This window comes from Dipodomys ordii, unplaced genomic scaffold (genome assembly GCF_000151885.1).
Source record: "Dipodomys ordii isolate 6190 unplaced genomic scaffold, Dord_2.0 Scaffold67, whole genome shotgun sequence".
Classification (NCBI taxonomy): domain Eukaryota; kingdom Metazoa; phylum Chordata; class Mammalia; order Rodentia; family Heteromyidae; genus Dipodomys; species Dipodomys ordii.
Window position 1 is genome coordinate 3,030,448 of NW_012267283.1, and position 26,611 is coordinate 3,057,058.

At 39.1% G+C, this 26,611-nt stretch overlaps 1 protein-coding gene across 1 annotated transcript in view; it reads left to right on the top strand.

The window, feature by feature from the left end:
- The window catches only part of Ikbkap (inhibitor of kappa light polypeptide gene enhancer in B-cells, kinase complex-associated protein), a 51,534-nt gene that overhangs the window by 525 nt on the left and 24,398 nt on the right, over positions 1-26,611 (top strand). The window contains exons 2-16 of the mRNA XM_013023282.1: positions 2,667-2,829; positions 3,769-3,921; positions 6,997-7,078; positions 8,025-8,105; positions 9,601-9,686; positions 12,675-12,771; positions 13,055-13,145; positions 14,426-14,549; positions 15,839-15,932; positions 16,552-16,782; positions 17,844-18,014; positions 19,703-19,802; positions 23,354-23,536; positions 24,065-24,171; positions 24,641-24,744. Of these exons, the coding sequence (XP_012878736.1) occupies positions 2,680-2,829; positions 3,769-3,921; positions 6,997-7,078; positions 8,025-8,105; positions 9,601-9,686; positions 12,675-12,771; positions 13,055-13,145; positions 14,426-14,549; positions 15,839-15,932; positions 16,552-16,782; positions 17,844-18,014; positions 19,703-19,802; positions 23,354-23,536; positions 24,065-24,171; positions 24,641-24,744 (1,854 nt within the window). The 5' untranslated portion in view covers positions 2,667-2,679. The remainder of the gene's footprint in view (positions 1-2,666; positions 2,830-3,768; positions 3,922-6,996; positions 7,079-8,024; positions 8,106-9,600; positions 9,687-12,674; positions 12,772-13,054; positions 13,146-14,425; positions 14,550-15,838; positions 15,933-16,551; positions 16,783-17,843; positions 18,015-19,702; positions 19,803-23,353; positions 23,537-24,064; positions 24,172-24,640; positions 24,745-26,611) is intronic.

Here is a 26,611-nt window from a genome sequence, read left to right on the forward strand (position 1 = left end):
GGGTAAGTAAGGTATTCGGTGGAAGGACTCAGCTTTTACGCTGACCCTAACTCAGGTCACCTTGAATTTTTCCACATGAGAGAGCGAGCGCGAAAAAGGAGGCAAAAAGGGTTTTTAGCTTGGAACAGAGGGTAATGATGCCAAGTCTTAAAAAAAAAATAGGGTGCACTGCCATTTTTGTAGAAGAGCAGCAAGTTTTTCGTTTTTCAAGTTGCATTTGATGTGCATTTGATGTGTCTGTGAAACGTGTTCGTGAGGTTAACCCGGCAGGTTGACAATGTGGATCTAGCGTCCAGTTGGATTGGGGTAGCGCTAGTCCTACTGGCTGGAAGTCAGGCTGGGTATTAGTGGTCTGCCTGGTACTTGTAGTCAGGTATGATGAATAGTCCAGAGATAAATAGATGCCTTCATCTACCCAGAACGAAAATGCTGAAGCTGTTAGAAAATCAAAATTGAGTCAGGGTTGACCAGCGGTGGTGTGGAGGGATTTTTAGCACATTAACAAAGGAGGGGTAACAATGCTCTACAAGAAATGTACTCATTACCTTACTCATGTAATTGTAACGTCCCAAATTCTGGAAGTGTTTGGAGAACACTTTTTCCTAGGCTTTGGATGGATTGGAGACATATTTTTCATTGAGAAGTTAAGGAGTAAGGATGATGGGTGTGAAAAATAAGTTTGTTTTTGTGCTGAAAGAATTGGGGTATGGGGCTGGGAAGGTGGCTCAGTGGTAGAGAGCTTGCCTTGCATGCTCAAGGCCCTGGGTTCGATTCCTCAGCACCACATAAGCAAAAAGAAAAAAGTCGGAAGTGGCGCTGTGGCTCAAGTGGTAGAACGGTAGCCTTGTCCTGAAGACCTGAGGGACAGCGCCCAGGCCCAGAGTTCAGCCCCACAACCGGACCCAAAAAAAAAAAAAAAAAAGAATTGGGGTAGGAGGGAGATTAACCAGTTTACCTTGGTTGTTCTTGCACTTACCAGGTAGGCTCTGTCCTGCATGAGCTACCACATGAGTGCACACCACTGCTTCCTGCTTTTTATTGTTTTTTATTTCCGTTTTTATGAATGCATTTGTTAATATGTTTATTAGTACATACTATTAAAGTTATTGCAGATTCCTGTCTACTGTCAATATATCTGCAGTAGACCCTTCCTTGACAGCTGCAGATCTATGGTTCCAAGGAGCATACTGTTGAGGAAAACTGCAAATGCTTAGGATGTAAAGTTCTGCTGCAAATACTGATTCATTTTTCCCAAAATGCCCTTCAACTTTCTCTAAAAGCATGCTACCTTTGAACAAATCTAATAAAATTTTCACTGTATTAAGATCAGCACATTAGCTTTGACAGTGGAGCTGTGACTCAAGTTTAGAGCACCAGCCTGAGTGTAAAAGCTAAGCAAGAACTCAGTTCCCTAAGCTGAAGCACCAGCACCAGCACAAAGCAAACAAATAGTAACAACAACAACAAAAAGCACAATAGCTTTTACTTTAGTTTTAGAGTACCATTTGTTTTGGAGGAGGCAGATTTTCACAAAATTAAGAGTAGGATACTTAGCAATCTCACACAGCTATTTAAACAAAACTATGATAGTACTAGACTAAAAGCTCCAAATGAACTGAGCTATATGATGGATGTGTGAGAATGTGAAATTTTTGTTTTTGAAATTTCTTTGGATTGCCTGTTATGTTATATGCTTAGTTATTTATTTGTGCCAGAAATGGGCTTAAACTCAAGGCCTAGGTGCTGTCCTTTGCATTTTTGCTCAAAGTGGTGCTTCACCACTTAAGCTCCAGCTTCACTTCTGGCTTCACTTTCTGCTCTGGGGACTTCGAACTACTGTCCTCACATCTCAGTCACCTGAGCCATCAGCACCTGGTTTCTTTTTAAATTGTTTAGACTGTACTTGGTATAGTCTGTGAACGAAATGGAATTACTATATGTAGATGTATTTGTTCTTTTTTATTTTTGGTTGTACGAGACTTGAAACTTGGTGAGTGCTGGCTAGATGGGCACTTTACAACTCGTCATGCCCCCATCTCTTTTGGCTTTCATTCTTTCTTGTATGGTGTTTATTTATGCCTCAGCTATTCTAGCCCCTGATCCTGCTATTTATACTTCTTGTTAGGCTAGGGTGACTGGCACATGCCACTTCACCCAACTTTTTATTAGTTGAGTTCTTGCAAACTTTTGGCCCAGGCTTACTTCAAATTGTATATCCTCTGATATTAGAGTCTGAGTAGCTGGATTATAGACGTTAGCCACCATACCTGGCAAGTGCATGGATTTTTATATAATTCTGTCTAGTCTTTTCCTTATGATTTTTATAAATCTAATGTGTTAGAGATATTGTAATATGAAAATTAAATGTTTTCCCATTTGTTGTGCTCTTTCCAACTTTACTGAGGAATAACTAATGTTTTGTGAAGGAAAAACTCATAGTTTGTAGTCTACAGCTAAATGGTGCAATGCTGCCACACATATAGATGTGTGTGTGTTCAAATCATAGGGCTCCTTTTTCCCCCTTGGTTATTCTATCCACTTCTCTACCACTCAGTTGTTACAGCTGATATGAGTGTGGCCATGTCTCCAGTAAGCTATTTCTTTCTCTTCTAGATTGATTTGTCATTACTGTTTTGTCAAGGGAGATTTGTATTTTTTCCCCTCAGATATTGCTTCATCATGCGGAATCTAAAGTTATTTCAGACCCTGGAGTTCAGGGACATTCAGGCACCTGGGAAACCTCAGTGCTTCTCTCTTCGAACTGAGCAGGGGACTGTGATCATTGGCTCAGAACATGGACTAACAGAAGTAGATCCTGTCACAAGAGAAGTAAGTTACTGATGGACATGCGTGAACTTGACATGGCCCTTTGACTTATTTTCTTCCTTCTCCCAAGTTGTCTTCTTTTATGGCTTAATGAACTTGTGCCTTACTGAATAGAATATCTCTTTGTTTTATATGATGACGTACTAGGTAAAGCTTATATAGTATCATACTTTAAACTCTGCTACTATTTTAAGCTAAGGTGACAAAGCTCTGACCTTATATTTTATATGAGTACCCTATGTGTTAACCCTTTCTTCCATGTTAGTACTATTTATAATGGTTGTTCTCAGCTAAGAAGCACATAAAAATTGCCATTGGAGTTTATTTTATTTTATGGTAGTTGAACCCAGGGCTTCATGTGTGCTAAGCATCTTAGAGTTCTACTGCTGAGCTCTGCCTTCAGCCCCTTCCCATAGAGTTTTGTGAAAATAAATCATGATCTTTAGTGCTGGTACTGACCGTATATATTTCTAAAGGTTATATGGGTCAATTTTGTTATTTCCCCTCGATTATATTTTACTGCTAATGTATTTTAGGTTATTTCATTTTACTGTCTTTCCTCGTATTAAAGAAGTCTTAGAAAACTAGTGTCATGGGGACGGTTGTAATTCAGTATGTGTCAGAACAAGAGTTTGATTCATAGCATCGCAAAACAAAGCAGAATAAAAGTCACAGTCATCAGCTCCATTTTATTATTGAATCTTTTTCAAGAGACCATACTTGTTTTGACTTTATTTAGCAAAAGGGTCACCTTACTTACCTATTTTTATTGTTTAAAAGGATATACTTGTACTGCTTTTCAAATCAAACTTTCAATGTTAATCCAGATAAAAACATTTTGAATTTTATAAAAGAAGTCTTATAAGTGATTTCATTTCTGGAAATACATTTGTTCTTGAAAGTGAATTAGGTCCATTCCTTATGTGTTTGCTTTTTTGAAAGGTGAAAAATGAAATTCCTTTGGTGGCAGAAGGCTTTCTTCCAGAGGACGGAAGTGGCTGCATTGTTGGTATTCAGGACTTGCTGGATCAGGAGTCTGTATGTGTGGCTACAGCCTCTGGAGACGTCCTACTCTGTAATCTCAAAACACACCAAGTAAGTAAAAACTACGGGAAGGAGAGGAGGCTATCTCAGGTATTCTCAGACTCGTATCTCCAGATAATCACCAAAAAAGCCAAAAGTGGAGCTGTGGCTCAAGTGGTAGAGCTCTAGCATTGAGCAGAAAGCTCAGGGACAGTGCCCAAGCTGTAAGTTCAAGCCCCAGGACCAGGAACACACATTAAATAAATAAATAATGACAAAAAGGAAGGAAAAAATTGACCATCCAGAAGGAGGTATGTATGTGTGTGTCAGAGAGAGTTATTAAAGTACATTATATATGTATGAAAATAATGTAATGAAACTAAAAACTGTTGAGAGAGATGGTGCTTGGAATAAAATGGATGGTTTGAGTTTGATCAAAATACATCATATATATATATTCATGTACATATCAGAATGAAACCCCTTTTATATAATTAATAAAATAAGTAATTTAAAAAGGGAGTAAACCCTAAAATGGTGATAGACAAAGATTACCTACCTTTGATTCTGAAATTAATTTATAGAAGAAAAATACGTTTGAACAAAACAAAGTACAAGAGAACATATTTAGAATAAGTCCTATAAAATAAACTTGATAACCTCGTAAAACCAAAACCAAAACAAATGCCCTAAAAGTCTGACCATTCTTGTGTAGTATATATTACCTCTACAGAATTCTTTTGTTTTTTTTTTTAGTCCGTTTGTGGGGCCTGAACTCTGGGCCTGGGCGCTGTCCCTCAGCCCTTCAGCTCAAGGCTAGCACTCTACCACTTGAGCCACAGTGCCACTTCTGGCTTTTTTTTTTTTTTTTCTGCTTATGTGGTGCTGAGGAATCGAACCCAGGCAAGCGCTATACCACTGGGCCACCTTCCCAACCCACCTCTACAAAATTCTATCCTGAGATATAGTCCCAGTCAATTTAGGAAGTCTTTGAGATTCTTATTTGGCTTGTATTTTTTGTTAGAAATGCTGATTGAATAATTTTAGTCTCTGAAAATGAAAGCACTGAAGTAAGACTTGTCATTACATGCATATTTTGAGACCAACTATGGAGATTTTAATAATTAACTACTTTTTTCTACACTAATGTAATATGAATTTCTAGATTTCCATCTTCCCCCTTTTTTTTTTTTAATTTTGCCAGTCGTGGGACTTGGCACCTAGGCACCATCCCTGAGCTCTTTCAGCTCAAGGTGAAGCGCTCTACCACTTCAGCCACAGTGCCACTTCTGGTTTTCTGGTGGTTTATTGGAGATAAAGAGTCTCACAGAGTTTCCTGCCCAGGCTGGCTTTGAACTGTGATCCTCAGATCTCAGCCTCCTGAGTAGCTAGTATTACAGGCATGAGCCACCGGCATCGGCTCTCCATCTTCATCTTTTTAAATGTAATAATTTAAATTAGAGTTGGTTGGTCCTTTTAAAATCTTTTTTTTTTGGGTCCGGTTGTGGGGCCTGAACTCTGGGCCTGGGCGCTGTCCCTCAGCTCTTCAGCTCAAGGCTAGCGCTCTACCACTTGAGCCACAGTGCCACTCCCAGCTTTTTTCTTTTTGCTTATGTGGTGCTGAGGAATCGAACCCAGGGCCTCAGGCATGCAAGGCAAGTGCTCTACCACTGAGCCACCTTACCAGCCCCATAAAATCTTTTTAAATTACTCCATTAGTTGTGAACTCTTTAACATTGACTGTGTCATAGGAATTTTATTACTAAAAGTGGGATGGTAATTGCAGCTAATATTATCATGGGTTTACAGTGTGCCAGGAACATTTTCAAAGATTTTCCATGCAAATTTTCGTTTATTTTTTAATATGACCTTAGGAGTTAGATTGTTTTTCCCATTCTTCAGAAGTGGAGACAGAGGCCTGAAGGGTTGAAATAACTAGGCCAAAGTCACACAGTTAGATAGAGTTTAAACCTTCTCGTTCTAAATATGGTACATTCACTGCTAACCATTCCATTTGATACATTAACAAACCTTATTTTCCATCACAGTGAAAAACATTACAAGCTATCGCATAACAATTTAATTAGTATTGTCCACATTTAAAGGTAGGTGTTTCCTTTTAAAGCATTACATCCGATTACTGAGTTCTTTCATTTATTTTCATTTGTGGTGCTGATCCTTCTTTCTGCTTTCTCAGTTGTGTGCAAGACAGTCCATGTGTCTTTTTGTTCTGTAGACGTCATTTCAGTATCTGTTCACCACATTTCCTGTTAACTCCATCCCCGTTGTTCCTCATACCTGAGCCTCTTAGTGTAGCCTTCTTATGCTCTAATACATCAGCACTGTTTTTCTTCCTAAACTTGCTTTCTCCTGACTTAGTTGAAACATCTTTACACAAACTTACCTGAACCTTTCCCTTCCTTGTTTTTTTTGGTTGTCATTTTTGTTTTTGTTTTTTTGGTCAGTCGTGGGGCTCAAACTCTGGGCCTTGGCGCTGTCCTTTGCTCTTCAGCTCAAGGCGAGTGCTCTACCGCTTGAGCCACAGCGCCACTTCTGGTTTTCTAGTGGTTTATTGGAGAGAAGAGTCTCACGGCCTTTCCTGTCTGGGCTGTCTTTGAACCATGATCCTCAGCTCTCAGCCTCCTGAGTAGCTAGGATTACAGGCATGAGCCACCGATGCCCAGCATTTGGTTGTCATTTCTAAAATGAGTTTTTGCACCCTACCCGGGCATGTGCCTGAGCCATGATCTATTTACTTTTTGGCTTTCTTACTTTCTTGGTCACTAGGATCACAGACCAGATTCCTGCCCATGTTGTCCTGGTATACAAATCCTCTCAGTCTGAGCCTCCCAGTTACTTTGGGATGACAGACCCATACCACTACTCCCAGGTATGGATTCATAAGGGTCTTGTGAGCTTTTCTGGTCCAGTTTGTCTTGAACCATGACCCTGTAGATCTAACCTTCCCAAGGAGCATGCAGTGAATGAACCACTGGTGCCAAGCTGTTCCTGAAGACATGTCTTTTGGAATAATTCACCTTTGTGTGTTTATATCTGATTGTTTTGATTGAGGCCATAATCTTACCAAGTTAATCTTATCAAGACACTTGTGTTCTAAAGTTCCTTTTTCAATTTTCTTGGTCACAGCTGGAATGTGTTGGGAGTGTGGCCAGTGGTATTTCTGTTATGAGCTGGAGTCCTGACCAAGAGCTGGTGCTTCTTGCCACAGGTAAACTAAACTTACGAAACTTCAAGTGTATTATCTTACAGAGTGCTCAGATTTCAAAAACTTCTTTGAACAATTGTAATATAGAGTGGCTATGTTTCCTGTAAGTTACCTTTTACCTGTATATATTGTCATAGAAAGTTGTTAGTTCATGCCTATAAATGTAGTTATTCAGGAGGCTGATATGCGGAAGGTAGAGGTTCCAAGCCGGCCTAGACAGAAAAGTCAGCAAGTCTCCATCTCTAACCAGCAAAATACCAGACTTAAGGTGTGGCTCAAGTGGTAGAGCACCAGGTAGGAACAAGAGTGTGAGGCCCTTAGTTCAAGCCCTAATACCTACACAGAAAAAAAAAGTTTTATATAACTTTTTTAGTATATGGAAATGGGAAAGAAGTTATAAAACAAGGAATGGTTGCTAAGTCCACAGTTGCAGTTAAAACTGTCACAGTAGTTATTTTACAAGCAAGAATTGGTATCAGTAGGTTCTAATACCTGTCTTGTGTTTCATTTTTTTTATCTCTCTCTCTTTGAGTCTCTTTATTCTCAGTGAGTTCAAAAAGCTACTACCATTGCTGTGGTTTATGTTTGAAGAATTGTCTGGGAAACTAGGAATGTTGGTGTTAGTGGAGGAAAGTTATATGGATTTTTACACTTAGATGTATACACATGGCTGAAAATAAGCACCTGGTGACTACTTACACAATTCACAGCTTTCTTCTTTTGGTGTGGGAAGAAGTTCTGGTGTTTGAACTTGGAGCTTCACACTTGCTGGGAGGGTGCACTTTGTCTCCTGAACCATACCCCTATTTAAAAAAAAATTAAAGTCTTTTATATGCATTCTGTTTGTCCTATTCTGTCTGTAACAGCCTCATGCTGGATCTGTTGCTACATATAGGTTGACAAGCTTGTTACAGGAGAACAAAATCATCCTTATTTGTTCTCCTCCAAGGTCAACAGACCCTGATTATGATGACAAGAGACTTTGACCCAATCATGGAGCAGCAAATCCACCAAGACGATTTTGGTGAAAGTAAGTACAGTTATGAAACATTTAGTGACCTGAATTCCTTTCTCAGCCTGGATCATTTTCTTTTACACCAGTTGTCACATCACAGGTATAGAGAACTGTGAAAAAGGCTATGCCTTGTTCCTACCAACTAAATCTGAGTCTGTTTTTCATAGGAACAATCAAATTGCTTTCTTTTATTAGTGACTTGTGAATCCAGGGCTTGTGTTCTCACTATGCTGGTATTTGACGACTTGAACCACGTCTCCTGTCCTCAGCTTGTTTTCTTGCTTAGATCTAGCCAGGGTTACTCAGACATTGAGAGTGTGAGAGTGTTGAAGGGTAAGAGAGGAGATACCGACTATAAGAAGCTCTTATTGGCTGGGAAGGTGGCTCAGTGGTAGAGCGCTTGCCTTGCATGCTTGAGGCCCTGGGTTCGATTCCTCAGCACCACATAAGCAAAAAGAAAAAAGCTGGAAGTGGAGCTGTGGCTCAAGTGGTAGAGCGCTAGCCTTGAGCTGAAGAGCTGAGGGACAGTGCCCAGGCCCAGAGTTCAGGCCCCATGACCAGACCCCCCCCCCCAAAAAAAAAAGAAGCTCTTACTGGTAGAAAAGCACTACTAGGTAGTTGGTCTAATTGAAGAGAGGAATTGGGAAGAAGCTATTTCTGTTAAGTTCTAATAACCTCATGCCTACTCAACAAACTAACTCTGAGAAGTCATTTAGAGAGCTGTTACTTACTTAGTCATTCAGAAATTACTTTTGAGTAGGTAGTATGAATCCAGTAGTATGTTCGGCATAATTTAAAGAAATTAGACACAGCCCTGCTTTATTAGAATCAGAATCAGAAGGGAAGTATTGAGTCCTGCATCTGGATGATGCTTTTAGGACTCTAATCTTTATGCTACCTCTTGTAGGTAGACATGAAGATCTAACCTCAAGAAACATAGGGGCTGCATTGTATTAGCAACTCTGACTTTATATTTATGTAAGAGAAGCATTGTTTACAAAGTACCCAGAATGCAAAGCAGAATTCCTGTGCTAGGATTTTGAGCTCTGCACCAAGAGAATCAGTCTCCAGGTCTACATGATGAGACAGATTTGATCATCTGTGGTCCCTCCAACCAGTAGCAGAAAGACTAGATATATTTAGCTAATTTAAAGCTGAAAAACAGAATTTATTCTAGTTCTTGTCTTGAGTGTGTTGTCATTTGTGCATATACTGTAGAACTTCTTCATGTTTCATTCTTGTAACATGGGTACCATTTCTGACAAATTAAGGGAGCTTAGAATGCATATGATGGCAATAAAATGCTTTCCAAAATAAGGAGATATCATACTCCTCCCACTCATAGCTGTCTGTAATCTAGAATGTAGATTTTTACAATATTGACTTGTTGAGAGGTCTTAGAGAACCCAAATAGTTGTCAGTGACGATGTTGTGAGGAATGAAACTGCTTTTATGTGATTTCCTGTGGCTTGTAATTTGTCTTACATGCTCTCCATAAATTGTTTTTTAGGCAAATTCATTACTGTTGGATGGGGCAAAAAGGAGACCCAGTTCCATGGTTCAGAAGGCAGGCAAGCAGCTTTTCAGATGCAAATGGTAAGGTTGTTCTGACGGGTAAAGAATCTTGATGGCATAAGATGTACAAGTCGTTATGTCGAAAAACAAACTTTACAACTTTGGTGGGGGGGATGGGTATGAAGGAATGAGAAGGGGAAACAAAGGAGGAGTCTACAATGCTTGATAAGAAATGTCTCATTATCTTACCCATGTAATTGTAACCCCTCTGTATAGTATTTTCACGATTAAAAAAAAAGAAAAAAAAGAATCTTGATGGCAACAAATAGAGGTTCTACTGGAATCGTAGGTAACCATTTAAAAGCTAATAATGGACAGATCTTTTCTGCTTTAATGAAACAGAAGCTGTTCATAGTCTTTGAGGAAAGGAAACACCCCATGAAGATTCAGGGGTTTTTTTGGTTTTTGTTTTTTTTTTTTTTTTCTGGTCCTGAGGCTTGAACTCAGAGCTTGGGCACTGTCCCTGAGCTTCTTTTGATCAAGGCTAGCACTCTACCACTTGAGCCACAGTGCCACTTCTGGCTTTTTCTGAATAGTATATTATAAGTCCCACGGACTTTCCTGCCCAGGCTGAATTCAAACCGTGATCCTCAGATCTCAGCCTCCTGAGTAGTTAGGAGTACAGATGTGAGCCATTAGAGGTGCAAGATTCAGTTTTTATTGCTAAATTGCTTTGATTTTGTGTGTGTGTGTGTGTGTGTGTGTGTGTGTGTGTGTGTGTGTGTGCAGAGAATAATTATAACCAGTATTTATCACTCAAGCAAATATTATGGATAGAAATGAAGTACCGCATATATAGTCCTTCTAATGTCTTCTCTTTTCTTTTCTGAAAATGGTTGGTGCCCTGCATTCACTGCTTATTATTCATATGCCTGTTTTCAAATTTTTACTCCACATACAGATTTTTCAGTATTTTTTCTGGGTTTTCCTTTTGGATAAAATTCTTTATTTTCCTTCTTTCTATTTTAGAAAGTTCTACAGATCACATATTAGTATCTTTTTAAAAAAAATTTTCAGATCTGAGGACCGAACTCTGGGCCTTGCAATTGCAGACAAGTGCTCTTCTACTAAGCTAAATCTCCAACCCCATATTAATGTCTTAATGAGCTAAGATAATGCTTTGCAATATTATAACCTAGAAGACAGGGATATATGAGCACAATCTCATGCTTGGGGTGTCCAGGGAAATAGCTCTGTGTCTCCTGTCGAGTTAAAATGTTAAACTCTTGCATTTTAATTTATATTAATATGAATATTTTTTAAGATATCGATTAAAAAAATGAATAAAATTAGTGCCCCAGTTCAAAGAAGTACAGATTATATTATCATCTTGACATTTATTAGCCAGGTAACATTGGGAAGTTTTCTAACACTTCTCAGCATCATTATTTCTGTCTGTGAAGTGGACAGGATAACTCCCTTATCAGAGTTGAGATTCAAAAGCAATGGTATGTGAAATGAAAGAGCTACTAGAGCAACAGCACAGAGGATACAATCAGATGGTAGTGGTTGTACTTACAACATAAGAAATTATAAAGTCTGGTTGTATTTCTAAGTAAAATGTGCATATTGGATCTACTTCAGCATTTTGAAAACTGTTGGTCCGCTAGACTCAGAAACAGACTGCCCGGGGCCAGGAAAATGGAGTAGATTCCTCTTACAAGCTTGCCATAATTTGATAGTTGTTCCAATTAGGAAAACTGGTTTTTATGTTGCTCTCGATTTTTTTGTTTGTTTGTTTTAATCATGATTTTATATAGCGTAACCACAAAAGTGAGGGGTGGTAGGAAAGGTATTTGATCAAGTAAATCATTTTTTGCACATTAGTATTTTTTTTACTTAATGAGCAAATAAAATTAGACTTCATAATATCTAAATTATATCCTAATAAGGTATTAAAAAGGGAATCTATAGTAGTATTCAGAACAAGACAATTTCTCAACTCTGATAAGCTCTAGGGTAGGGTAGACATTTTACTCCTGTACCCCCTAGATTAAGAAGTATCTAATATTGTCCAAATTAGGTTTTATTAATGACAAGATGATTCAAATAATGGGGAGAAGTGCAAATCACATTCTAATAGGTAATGTACTATTCATTAGACTGCCCTAGCTCTTGTGAATATTTTCTAAAGGATCTAGGGCTTTGTCTTGGTTTGAAAATTTAGTTGCCCTTTATAAAACAAAAATATATGGGTTAGTAAGAAGCAGCATATTCATGGGAATGTCCTGGGTTTTTTTTATGGATATTAGTTTCTTTTTTATAATTTTTTTTATTGTGAAAATACTGTACAGAGGGGTTACAATTACATGGGCAAGATAATGAGTACATTTCTTATCAAGCATTGTAGCCTCCTCCTTTGTTCCCCTTCCCATCCCTTCCCAGCCTCCCCCCCCTCCCACCCATGTCCTGGTTTTTAAGTTATATTGTTCTCTTAGGTTAATGCCTGCCTGGCTATTGTTCAGGTGCTTAGTAACACTGATTCAGGAGGTTGCAATGTGTATTGTTTTCCTATTCTCTTAGATAATTGATTTTTCATTCATTAAAAAAGTGCTGTAGCTAGGTGCTGGTAGATCACGTCTGTAATCCTAACTACTCAGGAGGCTGAGATCTGAGGATTGAGGTTCAAAGCCAGTCCCCATGAGACTCTTAACTCCAATTAACCACTCAAAAGCTGAAGTGGAGCCATGTTCAAAGTGGCAGAGTGTTAGCCTTGAGCAGTATTGTTCAGGGGTAGCACCCAGGTTCTGAATTCAAGCCCTACAATTGACAAAAAAAATAGTGCTGTAATGCCCATAGACTATTTTTACTACCCAAGACTTTTAGTTTTAATTTCTTTGTTCTTGATTTCTGGGTGTAAGAGCCCTTCTAGAATTATTCCTTAAGATCCTTTGGAGCTGGTTTTCTAGATCACTTCATGTATAAGAAAAATACTTAATGGCTGAAGCTTGTTTGATTCTGGACTATTTCAAGACCTTCAGTAATGCTGATATTTATTCCTCTCTTTAGCATGAATCTGCTTTACCCTGGGATGATCACAGACCACACGTTACCTGGCGTGGAGATGGACAGTTTTTTGCTGTGAGTGTTGTTTGCCCAGAAACAGGTATGGAAATAACTTGTTAGGGCAAAACATGTTTTACCTCATTGAGGTTTAGGAAAATTTTCTTTTATTTGCTTTTAGTTGTTTATTACGTTAAAAAAAAAAAAGAAAAGATGTGCTACTTTAGATATTAAGAATTTGGAAACCTTTGAGACTTCTTATACAGCTTCCTACAGCCTGTCAGCTAGTGGCTACAGACTTACAAAGAAATCTTCTGGAAAGCTGTGACCTGGTGACCTTTATCATATGTGTTCAGTTTGTTTATTTGGCTCCATCTCTTGTGCAGGAGCTCGGAAGGTCAGAGTGTGGAACCGAGAGTTTGCTTTGCAGTCAACCAGCGAACCTGTGGCAGGACTGGGACCTGTGCTGGCTTGGAAGTAAGTGGGAGAAGAAATCCTGAGACACCTTGTCAGCTTCTTTGAGCCAGGATAGGGGTGGTAGTGCCCATTTCATGTAGGTTTTTAATGCAACATAATCTGTGTCTCTTCATTTGTCTGTGAGCCTGTATCAGTCTTCTTACTTCCTCCTGCCTTCCCCTGCAAGATATATTCATTTTGAATAGTAGATTCTGGGCCCCTTTACAGATCTCCTCATGCCACGATCCCACACATTTTGCATCCCTTATTCATAAAAGGTTGTTGTTATAGATAGCACCTGTTTGAAGCCCCTGTAGAAAACAGAAAATGCTGCTTTGAAGAGAAGTCCTTTGTGCAAGACTCTGTGGGGTACATGGTACCTTCTCAGAGAACTAGGAAAAGACTCCTTTGAAAATTTCTACAGCAGGTTATCTACTTTCCAGAGAGCCTGAGGTCTTGGTCTGAGCTCCCTCCTTCTCATGTCCTTCGACCAGTGCCCTTGTGCAGGTTATAATTTGCTTGTCATGTTGGCTGCATATAGATTATAGGTAGAAAAAAATGCCTTTTATTTAAGTAACATCTATAACATGCAAAACCAGAAAGAGTCTTGATTTGAGACATCTTGTTTTCGCATAGTATGTGAGGGGTATTTGGTGATAGAGCAAGAGAAAAACATACCTAATAAAATGTTGGAAACCAAGATGAATGAGAATACAGGATAGAGATGATTTCAATTCATAGGGAAGGTTAGAAAAATACCTTTCTTAGCATGGACTACTTGCTGAAGTAATTTAATTGAAGAAGAATATAACTATTAGGATGTATTGGAATGGCTTGTAAAATTTAAAAAAAAATTTTTCTTTTTGATTGGTCATGGGTCTTGAACTCTGGGCCTGGGTGCTGTCCCTGAGATCTTCACCTCAAGGCTAGCACTCTACCACTAAAACCAGAGTGCCACTTTCTGGTTTTCTGGTTTGTTGGAGAAAAGAGTTTCTCGGACATTCCTGCCCGGGCTGGCTTTGAACTCAGCCTCCTGTATGGCTAGGATTACAGGTGTGAGCCACCGGTGGCCGTCTAAAATTTGTTATTTTTTAAAAATGATTCAAATACAGTTCAATTTTGTGAGACTGTGAGCATAGTGGGCCCACATTCTTTTTTCTGGGCCAGTGCTTCTAAGGGTGAAATACCTTGGATGAACATTTCACTTCATATTTCTTCTGAAAAATAATCACTGAATTTCTTTTTATTCTTAAGTCAGCTAGTTGAGCTTTTGGATATTATAATGGTGTATTTGTTTTAAGACCCTCAGGGAGTTTGATTGCATCTACACAAGATAAACCCAACCAGCAGGATGTTGTGTTTTTTGAAAAAAATGGCCTTCTTCATGGACAATTTACACTTCCTTTCCTCAAAGATGAGGTTAAGGTAGGTATCTGAGTTATTTGCCATCAAATATGAAGGATTCTTCCCAGTGAAAGAGGAGGTTGATACCTGATATGGATTGTAAATGGAAGCTCCAGAGAAAGAGCCATAAAAATGGTGGCTTCTGTAATTGGTATTTTTTTATGTAAAAAGAGTTGTCTTTCTTTCTTTTTTTGGGGGGGAGGTCCGGTCATGGGGCCTGAGCTCTGGGCCTGGGCACTGTCCCTCAGCTCTTCAGCTCAAGGCTAGCGCTCTAACACTTGAGCCACAGCGCCACTTCCCGCTTTTTTCTTTTTTGCTTATGTGGAGTTGAGGAATCGAACCCAGGGCCTCATGTATGCAAGACAAGCACTCTACCACTGAGCCACCTTCCCAGCCCAAAGAGTTGTTTTTCTAAAACAGTTTTTTGCCAAAAAACCACTCCCTATATAAAATATAGAAAGGAAATAAAAATGCTAGGTTATTTTGTGTGTGTGTTTATGTAGGTACTGGAGCTTAAAATTGGGACCCAGACCTCTCCTTTGTTTTTGTTTTTCCTCAAAGTCAGCACTGTGTTATTTGAGCTATACCTCCACTTCCCAATATTTTGCTAGTTATTTGGACAGAGAAAAGTCTCAAATTTGTCTTTGTGGGCTGACTTTCAGCTTTGATTCTCACCTTTCAGCTTCCTGAGTAGCAAGGATTACAGATAGCAACAACCACTACCTGGATGAAATGTTAGTTTTTATTATTTGACAAAGCCATAATTTTTTTCAGTAGTTTTTTTTTTTTTTTCCAGTTGTTTGAGTAGGGATTTAACTCATGACCCCAGCCCTTTTAAAAAATGTTTTTCAATTTTTTTTTTTGTTGTTGTTGATCATGGAGCTTGAACTCAGGGCCTGGGTGCCATCCCTGAGCTATTTTGCACTAAGGCTAGTGCTTTGGCCACTTTGAGCCACAGTGCCACTTCCCGTTTTCTGGTGGTTAATTGAAGATAAAAGTCTTGCAGACTTTTCTGCCCGAGATGGCTCTGAACCATGATCCTCAAATCTCAGTCTCCTGAGTGAGGATTACAGGTGTGAGCCATAGGTGCCTGGCTATTAATTTCTTCTAATCTTTAAACATATTTCATTTATTTTTAAGTCCAATTATGTTGGACAGATTTGTTTAACAACTGTAGGTTAATAATTTACAGGTAGGGATCAGCTCAAGGAGAGTGAGATTATTTGGTTTCTGAGAGTAGGAAATTGGGTTGTTTAGATTTTAAAATAAATGTGTTGCTAAAGGTTGCTGATCTTTTTTTTCCTTACTAGGTTAATGAATTGTTGTGGAATGCAGATTCCTCTGTGCTTGCTGTTTGGCTAGAAGACCTTCAGAGGGAAGACAGTTCCACTCTGAAATCCTATGGTGAGACACCTTGGCCTATGCCTTGTAAATGACAGTCTTTTAGATAGAAGCAGATGGTGTGAAGTTGTTTTGATTATTTTTGTATTGCAGTTGTATATTATATATTAATCTGCATCTTAGCTTGAGTGTTTCAGCACAATCATGAGCCATGTAATGATATTTTAGTAAAAAATAGACTATTAGCTGGTGGTCCTGTAAGATTATATTAGCTAATGACATTGAGTTTAATGCTTAACCAGTGACAATATCCTCTAATAACTCATTTCTCTTAATATGTCCTTGTTATTCAGTGACACATGGCTGTGCTTAGAGTCTGATTGTCAAATTATCTTCTTCCCAACTTCTTGTGAGGGAAACTCAACTAAATGCTACTTTTTCTAGTAGCTGTCCTTCATGATCATAAAATTTAAAGGTCCAGGTAAAAGTAAATTTGTGTATTTCTGACTTCGTTGTTGCTTGACATATTGTCTTTGCAGATAACTACTTTTTACTAATTATTATTATTTTAGTGAAGAGGATAAATAGAGTTACTTCAAAAAGATGAAATTGCCCCTGTTCTCTAAAAGTATGAAGTCTGCTGTTCTCTTCCCTGAAAGTTTTCCTTCCATTTTTCCTGCAGTTCAGCTCTGGACTGTTGGAAACTATCACTGGTATCTCAAACAAAGCCTACCCTTCAGCACCAGTGGGAAAAGCAAGATTGTGTCCTTGATGTGGGACCTGGTAACTCCATACCGGCTACATATTCTATGTCAGGGCTGGCATTACCTCTGCTATGACTGGCACTGGACAACTGATCGGAGCTCAGGAGATAATTCGAGTGACTTGGCAAATGTGGCTGTCATTGATGGAAGTAAGCAGCTGGGCAATGTGTTTATGCACCTACAGGAGACCAAGACTAGGGCCTGCAAATATGGTAGCTTGACTAGAGCAGTAGGGTTGTTTGGTTTGTTTTTTACACCTCTCTCTCTCTCTCTCTATATATATATATATATTATATGTATATATTTCTCTATATATATTTATTATATATATACATTTATGGATGGGATTACCATTAAATGGAGTATATATTATCCTGGAAAATCAGTCTCTTCCTTGTTCTATTTCCCTATTTTCTTGTGTCTATGGCCTGTACATATTTATTTGTCTGGTCTTTGAAGACTTTGCAGATTTTAACCCTTTCTTGAGAAAATAACAGTAGAGCCATTTGGGAGTGGTATATGCTAGCCTTTTCTTTTTGCCCTAGTATGACTTACATTGACCCTTGCATTGCTGTACTTGTGTTGCTTCGTTTCCTGGTAGAAACACTTGGATGTTTTTTGTATGTTTAGTTCAAGTCCTATAAATGAGGATTGGGTTCATGTTTTATAACTAATGGAAAGGTTTGGGAAGGACTGACTTGACTAGTGAAGTGGTCACCTTAATAGTTGACCTGTTGCTGACAACATAAGCTCTTGATTATAAGATTTTTCATGTGAGTTGATATACCAAGTCATATAATGGTTATTATAATGATTTTATTACATGTTTTGTATAGAGAACTTAGTTTTACTTTATTTCAAAATCCATACCTAGAAAAGTGCTTTATGCATTTTGAAGTATTGAGAACCCTGGTTTGGACTGGTTTGGTTACAGGCTCAGGTTTAAAGTTAGAATTCAAACCTCTTGGCATATTTCTATAGACTCTGGCACCTCAAACTTCAAAGTCTAGTCTCGGTCTAGAGGCAACAATAGCTGATGTAAGTGGCATCTGCCACAAAATTTTCCTATTTCCAAAATGTTTTTAAACTTATTCATGAGGAAAATTATTTTCAAACATTGTTACATGCTCTCCTCAGTGATGCTGAGGCACCTTTTTTTAGAGGTTGAATCTGTCCATATGTCTAATACTTCTTTTTCTTTCTCTTGTAGACAGAGTATTGGTGACAGTCTTCCGGCAGACTGTGGTTCCACCTCCCATGAGCACCTACAGACTGCTGCTCCCACACCCAGTTAATCAGGTCACATTCTCTGCAAACCCTGAGAAGAGTAACAACATTGCTGTCCTAGATGCCAGTAACCAGATTTCTGTTTATAAGTGTGGTATGTTAACAAGATGTTTTGAATTAAGCCCCTCCTACTCAAAAGCAAATTGTAACGTGGTGCTTAGCTACAGTGTTTCTAAGACTTTTTTTTTAAGTGTCTAATTGAATTCATTAGGATTAGAATACTTAATATGCATGCATTTGCATCCCTGGCTTATAAGAGCACTTCCTTTTACCTTATAGAACTTGAAGAGTCAGTTAATAGCATTCAAGCCTCTAATGTGGCATCTTATTCAACCTTTAAAGGTTTTACTATTCTCACTGCCTATGTATGTATATAGTTTCAATTGATCTCACCTCTCCCAGGAATTACATCAGAAATGGCTTTTCCTGCTTTATAGTTGAGGGTACATTGGGTCATAGATCTTTTAATTTTCATGACCAAGAACCAGAAAAGATCTCAGCACAGGTATAACCTACTACAGTCATCCTATCATAATTTCCTGTTGCTTTCTTGACCTATTGGCAAACCGGAAATTTGTTTTTATTTGATAGTTTTGTGGTCATGTCACAGAGTAAGCTGGCATATGGCAGTGGGAGACTTGTTTCAAATACCTTTTAAATTCCCCAGTGAGAAAAGTCTAGAAAGCTGTAGTGACAACTCCCATATGAGAATTACCCACTTCACACTGGCTTTTTTATTTAAAAAAAAAAAAGGCTGTGAAATTCTATTACAGTTCATGAACTTTTTTTTTTTTTTTTGTCAGTCTTGGGGTTTGAACTCTTGAGTCTGGGCACTGTCCCTCAGCTCTTCAGCTCAAGGCTACCACTCTGCCACTTGAGCCACAGTGCCACTCTGTCTCACAGATGTTCTTGCCTGGACTGGCTTTAAACCGTGATCCTCAGATCTCAGCCTCCTGAATAGTTAGGATTACAGGCCCAGCCATGAACTTTTTAAAATAGCTTTAAAAAAAATAATAATATGTTCATTAACAAGGCAATATACCCTATCAGATGGCGAGTGTTATAGAAAAAATTAAGCAATATAGGGGTATGGAGAAAGTACAGGAGTATGGGCTTAGGGCAAGATAGCTTTGTATTTTGGATGATGGGGAAGGACTCTGTACAGGTAAGCTTTAGCAGAGACCTGAGTATCAGAGTGGAAGCTAGGCAAACATGTAAGGCAAACAGTGAAAAAGCAACGGCAAAGATGTTCGTTGTGTAAATACTGGAAGCCAGGGTGGCTGCAAATGAGGGGAGAGTGGCGAGTGGTATCATAGACATGATGATGGAGCAACTCCTGTAGAACCTTGATGCTTGTACTCAGCGTACACTAAGAGCACTAGAAGGCTTGAGGTGAGGAGTACAGTGTCCTGATTAAGCTTTTTTTTTCTTACTAAGGATACTAAGAATGGATATTATCTTACAAGCAAGTGCTGAGCAGTTCAGAGAGTGAGGTTACTGTGAGATGGTTGAGGACAAGGGAGAGAATAGTGCTAGGGGGAGAAGCAGTCCCTCTCCTTCCTCTTACAGCAGTGATGCCTGTATTGGTGCAGGCTGTGGCTGCCAAGTTATTAAAGAAGGTTTTGGGTAAGCTAAAAGTTAGGCAGAAGTTTAAGAAAGAAATTGAGATGTGATTATTTTCTTGATTGCTTTATTTATCTTGTAGAATTCATTAATTGCCCTTAGTGTTGGGAGAAATATTTATGGCTTCTAATGATAGTATTTGTGTTTTTTATTTTCTAGGTGATAGTCCAAGTGTGGATCCCACAGTGAAGCTGGGAGCTGTGGGTGGAAATGGATTTAAAGTCCCCCTCAGAACACCTCATCTGGAAAAGAGATACATGTAGGTTCTTAATTATCTTAGGTCTGTAGGAACAGAATCAGTAGGCATTTCATCCTGAATTCAGTTAGCCGTTAACTCCTTGCATGTCTCTGAGTGGAACAGGAAGTAGATAACAACAGCCAGACCTGTTTGTACAGCCTGCTTGGGGAAGCCAGTCACTTAATTTATCTGAATGTCATATATTCCAGTGGGTGTCAAGGAACTTGGAGTTGTAAGACAGCTGAGGCTTCCCAGAATAGCCCTGCGTTCTCCAGGGAAATTCACATGGGAAAGATGAAGGTAAAGATGGTAAGACAGAGTTGAATTCTCTTACATAACAGTTTATACAGGTTTTGACATATGGGCAACCAAATTTGGCTTGTGTGTTTGCCTCATCCTAGATTTTAGAACTGGCTGTTGTATTTTGAGTTTCTCAGGTTGAAATTAGAATGCTTTTCACATTGAAACAGCATTGCAATTAGGTATAATTGGGAATCTCAGGTCCACTATAGGCATTTTCAAAATGATCTAGAAATCAAATTCTAATGCTACTTCTGTGAGAAATTGTTTTTACAGATACTACCTATTGGTTATTTCCTTACAGATAAGAAAGTGAAAGTAAAGGATAGGTAACTAGCCCAGGGTCATGAAGCTGGTCACTAAAAATCCAGGATTTAATTCTATAAGTCTATGTCTTAATTACTGACCTATTATGTTAATTAATTGTAAAATCAGTAGAAATGATTGGGTATAGCAAAGAACAAAATTTAATACATAATATGTCTTAAATATGTCATATACAAAAATATGTTTTTATATGTGTGATTTTGGGATTGTATAATTTTTTTTTTTTTGGGTCCGGTCGTGGGGCTTGAACTCTGGGCCTGGGTGCTGTCCCTCAGCTCTTCAGCTCAAGGCGAGCGCTCTACCACTTGAGCCACAGCACCACTTCCGGCTTTTTTCTTTTTGCTTATGTGGTGCTGAGGAATCGAACCCAGGGCCTCATGCATGCAAGGCAAGCGCTCTACCACTGAGCCATCTTCCCAGCCCTGTATAATGTTTTTAAAGAACACTGACATACATATTTCATTTATAGTGTGTTAATCAGCTTTCTATGACAATATATCTGTGAAAATGAATTTAAAAAAGAGATGTACTTTGACAGATTAGAAGGTTTTAGTCTGTGACTAATTAGCCCTATTACCTGTGGAGACATAATAGTACATCATGGTGATAGTATACTATGGAGGAGACTCAATTATCTCATGACCAGATGTGAAAAAGAACAAAGAAACCAGACTCATAGTCCCTTTAAAGGGTTGAAAACCTTGCACTAGGGGCTGGGAAGGTGGCTCAGTGGTAAGAGTGCTTGCCTTGCATGCTTGAGTTCGATTGCATGCCCTGGGTTCGATTCCCCAGCACCACATAAGCAAAAAGAAAAAAGCTGGAAGTGGCGCTGTGGCTCAAGTGGTAGAGTGCTAGCCTTGAGCTGAAGAGCTGAGGGACAGTGCCCAGGCCCAGAGTTCAAGCCCCACGACCGGACACCCCCCCCCCAAAAAAAAACAGAAAACCTTGCACTAGGCTCTGTTTCTTTTTCCCTACTTCCCTCCCTCCCTCTCCCCCTCTCTCTTCCTTCCTTCCTTCCTTCCCATTCCTCCCTCCTTCCCTCTCTCCTTCCCTTCCTTCCCTCCCCTTCCTCTTTCCTCTTCTCCTCCTCCTCCTTCCTTCCTTTTTTCTTTCTTTTCCTTCCTTCCTTTCTTCGTTTCTTTCTTTTTCTTTTTCTCTTTCTCCCTCTCCCTTCCTTCCTTTCTCTTTCTTTGTTTCTTTCTTTGTCTTTCTTTTTCTTTCTTTCTCTCTCTCTTTCCCTTCCTTCCTCTCTTCTCTTTCTCTTTCCCTCCCTCCCTCCCTCCCTGCCTCCCTCCTTCCCTCCTTCCTTCCTTCCTTCCTTCCTTCCTTCCTTCCTTCCTTCCTAACTATGCCAGTCCTAGGGTTTAAACTGTGGGCCTAGGCACTGTCCCTGAGCTTTTTTCCTCAAGGCTAGTACGCTACCACTTGAGCCATAGCCCTACTTTTGGCTTTTTGCTGGTTAATAATTAGAGTCTCGTGGACTTTATGCCCCAGCTGGCTTTAAACCTCCTTCCTCAGATCTCAGCCTCCTGAGTAGGTAGGATTACAAGCATGAGCCACCAGCTCCTGGCTCTTTTTGTAGAGTTGAAAGTAGTACTGGAATTTGTACTCAGGATCTCATGCTTGCTAGACAAGTGTTCTACCTCTTGAGGCAGTACTCCCTGCTCTTTGTTTTGTACTTTGGCCATTTTTTGTACTTTTTTTGACTTTAGTTTTTGTACTTCAGCCATTTTTTCAGGTAGAGTCTTGCATCTTTTGACAGGGATGACTGAGTAATGTCACCACATCAAGATTTGTGTTGATGAAATTTTACTAGCTTTTGTCTAGACTGGCCTCAGACTGCAATCCTGATGTTTGCCTTCTAAATAGCTTAAGATGGTGTTTGTGAGCTACTGTGCTCAGCTAGGCAGGCTCTCCTAAAGATTCCACTCTTTCTAATAGTGTAAAGCTTTTGTGGGAACGTTCCAGATCTAAACTTTAGCACACAGATTGACACTGTTAAAGATATGAAGCAAATTACAAAGAGTAAAACAATTTATAATATAGTCTTTTTTTAAGAATGAATAGACGCCGGTGGCTCACGCCTATAATCCTAGTTACTGAGGAGACTGAGATCTGAGGATCGCGGTTCAAAGCCAGCCTGGGCAGGAAAGTCTGTGAGACTCTTATCTCCAATAAAGCACTAGGAAACTGGAAGTGGTGCTGTGGCTCAAGCCGTAGAGTGCTCACCTTGAGCTGAAGAGCGCAGGGACAATGCCCAGGCCCAGACTTCAAGCCCCAAGACTGACCAAAAAAAAAAAAAAAGGATAGAATGATAAAGCCAAGTCATTCAGATTAGTTTGGGATAGACAGAGAACTGGGAAAGTGTCAGTGAGAACCAGAGATGGCAATGATCATGAGTTCCGGATGAGCAGACTTGAGTTAGTGGGAGCTGAGGATCTAAAAGGCAGGAAGTCACCTTTATGGGTACCTACATGAAGTGACAAAAACTGCCCCAATCAGGTGAATAAATGCTCTAAAGGAATGGATTAAGGCATAAAAGCCATCTCTGAAATTAGTCACAGCCCCCAGGATAGGGTTTGTTCTACTGAAGGTCAAATTTATCTGCTGACATTTGGTCTGAGCGCTGGTATTTGGTATCAGTAGAAAGATACTGGTCTTCATTAGTATAGGTAGTAGAACAGATAATTTTATTGGAAAGTCAGTTTTTTGGAATGTTCTCTTCAAATCTAAAAATGTCAGAATTTGAAAAACAATTTAAATACAAAAATGTGTTCGTAAGCCAAACTTTTATGTTTTTTAGTATTTGTTAATAGCTCAGGTTTGTTTCTCTGTGTAATTAGGAGTTGACTGTATTTGTGATAGACCATTTTTTATTCAAGAAAGATATTAAAGCTTCAGTGATTTTTGTTTGTAAATCAGATATTCTTGAATATTTCAAACAGAATTCAGCTTGAGAATAATGAAGATCAAGAAGTAAACCCACTGAAACTCACCCTTCTTACCTGGATTGAAGAAGAAACATTTCTGGGTGTTAGCCACAGTCAGTCTAGCCCACAGTCTGTCCTTCACCAATTGACTATAGCCCCTTCCGAGGAGGATAAGGAGCAAGGACAGCTTAATGTCAGGTATTACCTTTATTCCTATATTACGAACAATGGAGTTATGCTTTTGTATTTTAGTAGCATAGGGTGCTTTTAGACTACTAGTCAATGAAATGGAGAACTACTGTCCTTGTTGGACATTTAGCAAGAAGACTGTCTTGAATTGGGGCTAAATAACAAACCAAATTGTATCGGTAATGATTATATGAAAAAGTAGGGCAGGTACCAGCAGATGAAGTAAAACATTTTTAGGCTATATATTAAACAATTTATTATCCATCCACATTTCTGTAATTGTTAGATCTTATGGTTGATTTTTAGTGCCTGTCAAGAATTAGGAGAATGGCTAATTTTCATGAATTTGTAAATATATGTGCATATTTATAGTACTGTCTATATATGTGTTGTATTGAAATAATGTATTACGAAAGGGACATGGCTTTTTTTTTTTTGTACAAAATCAGTGAGAATTCTTCACCTTTAAAAATAATTGTCTCTTTAACCATCCTCCCCGTACACACACTTTTTTCTTTTTTTTTTTACTTTTTTCAGTTCATCTGTGATTGTGGATGGGGTCATAATCAGTCTGTGTTGCAGTTCCAAGACCAAGTCTTTAGCATTACAGCTGGCTGATGGCCAACTATTTAAATATCTTTGGGGTAAGTATCACAATTGGGAGAATTGGTTTATGGCATGTATCAATGTTTACTTCTTGAGAAGATACCCTTATGAGTTATTTTGTCAATTTTTTTTGTCAGTTTGTCGGTTTTTGTTGTTGTTATTAATTGCTTTTTTTTTTTAATTATGGTGAGGATTAAAATTTGGGCTTCGCACAAGAAACTGTCGTAAAAAAGGCAAACTCTTTACTATTGCTATTGAACTGTAGCCTAAGCCCAGTTAGATCTTTTTAACTATCCTAGAAAACTAAGCTGTAGTATAGAATTGACAGGTATATTCTACTCTTGTTTTCTCTTTCAGTGAATAATTTATCCTCCTAATGATTTTCCAGAAGTACATTCGGAAAGTAATCCAAATTTCATGTTGTGTTTTATTGAGCATTGATACTGATTTTTCTTTTTACAAAAGACTTGATCAGCTATTTGTAAACTAAATCTGGCATTCTTGCAGAGTCACCTTCTTTGGCTGTTGAACCATGGAAGAACTCTGGAGGACTTCCTGTTCGATTTCCTTATCCATGTACACAAACTGAATTGGCCATGATTGGAGGAGAGGTAAATAAACACAGTGGGAAAATTTACTACCTAAAATACACAGCAAACAAAATATTGGATGGAAAACATGGGCTTTAGAGTTGGACCTGCGTCTCCTGTAAATCCCTCTGTAGCAATGGGAAGTTACCTCATTTTTCTGAGCCACACTTTATAAAATGAGAAAATTAGTCCTTTTAAAATTCAGGGAAGCCAAGCACCAGTGGCTCATGCCTATAATTCTTGCTACTCAGGAGGCTGAGATCTGAGGATTGTGGTTCAAAGTCAGCCCAGGCAGCAAAGTCTGTGAGACTTTTATCTCCAATAAACCACTAGAAAAGTGGAAGTGGCACTGTGGCTCAAGTGGTAGAGGCACTTGCCTTGAGCTGAAGAGATGAGGGACAGTGCCCAGGCCCAGAGTTCAAGCCCCACGACCAACACACAAAAAAAAAATAATTCAGGGAAGAATTTAAATATACATAGGGCAAATTTTGTTCCTAGTTTACGGAGTATTCAAAGTTGCTTAAATATCTTTGAGAGAAAGAGAAATTTAATAAGTTATATTGTAATGAATTGACATTAAATAATATAATTGGGTGAGTTGTAGGATGTAGTGGTTACAAACAAAATCTAATTTCTGATTTTCTTTTCTTTTTTTTGGTCCGGTTGTGGGGCCTGAACTCTGGGCCTGAGCACTGTCCCTCAGCTCTTCAGCTCAAGGCTATTGCCCTACCACTTGAGCCACAGTTCCACTTCCAGCTTTTTGCTTATGTGGTGCTGAGGAATCGAACCCAGGGCCTCAGGCATGCAAGGCAAGCGCTCTACCACTGAGCCAACTTCCCAGCCCCTGATTTCTGATTTTCTGTCACTATTATATATTCACTTATTCCCACTGATGGGAGAGTAAAGGAAATAAGCAGAGGGGTAATTAGGATAGTAGCTATGATAATGAGAGATCCAGGAAAACTATTGAGCTATGAGGCGATAATGTGTATACTGAGCTATGAAAAAGGAAGCTCTCCCTAGAAAGAAAAGTGTTCCTGAGAGAAGGAACAAGAAACTTCCTGAACTTGGAAAGAACTCATCTTATTGAAGAAACTGAAAGCAGAGAGTGTGGCTAGAGCTCAATGACAGACCAGAGGAGTTTGAATTTTCTTCCTTTTTTTTTTCTTTTGGTGGTGGTACTGAATTAACTCAGTGAAATTAGTGTGGATATCTTGCTTACTAGGCAACTGTTCTACCAGTGAGCCACCCGTCTACATGGTTTTTGGCTGGTTATTTTTGAAATAGGGTTTTGCTTCCTGCCCAGGCATGTGCCTGGGCCCCGGTCTGCCTATTTTAGACTTCTTATTGTTCCTGGAATAACAGGCATGTACCATCTACCAGTTTCTTTTGTTGAGATGTAGAGTCTCAGTCTTTTCTGACTAGACTGACCTAGATCCAAGATCCTCTTAATTTCATCCTCCCACGTTGTTTAGGATGATATGCATTTGGCACTGTACCTGTGTCTAGCTATAGATTGAGAAGGGGTTTCTCAAGACTGCCTGGATGGCCTCTATGATTATTCCAATTTCAGTCTCCCAAGTAGCGAGGGTGAAAAGCATGAGCCACAGATTCCTGGCGAGTTTGGGTTTTTTATTTAATGAGTATTGGGAAGCCATTGATGATTTTTAATTATCCTTTCTGTCTGACTAGAGGCATAGGTTAGAGAGGGGTAAGAATAGAATAGGGGCCGGGCGCTGGTGGCTCACGCCTGTAATCCTAGCTACTCAGGAGGCTGAGATCTGAGGATCGCGGTTCAAAGCCAGCCCGGGCAGGAGAGACCCTGAGACTCCTATCTCCAATAAACCACCAGAAAACCGGAAGTGGCGCTGTAGCTCAAGTGGTAGAG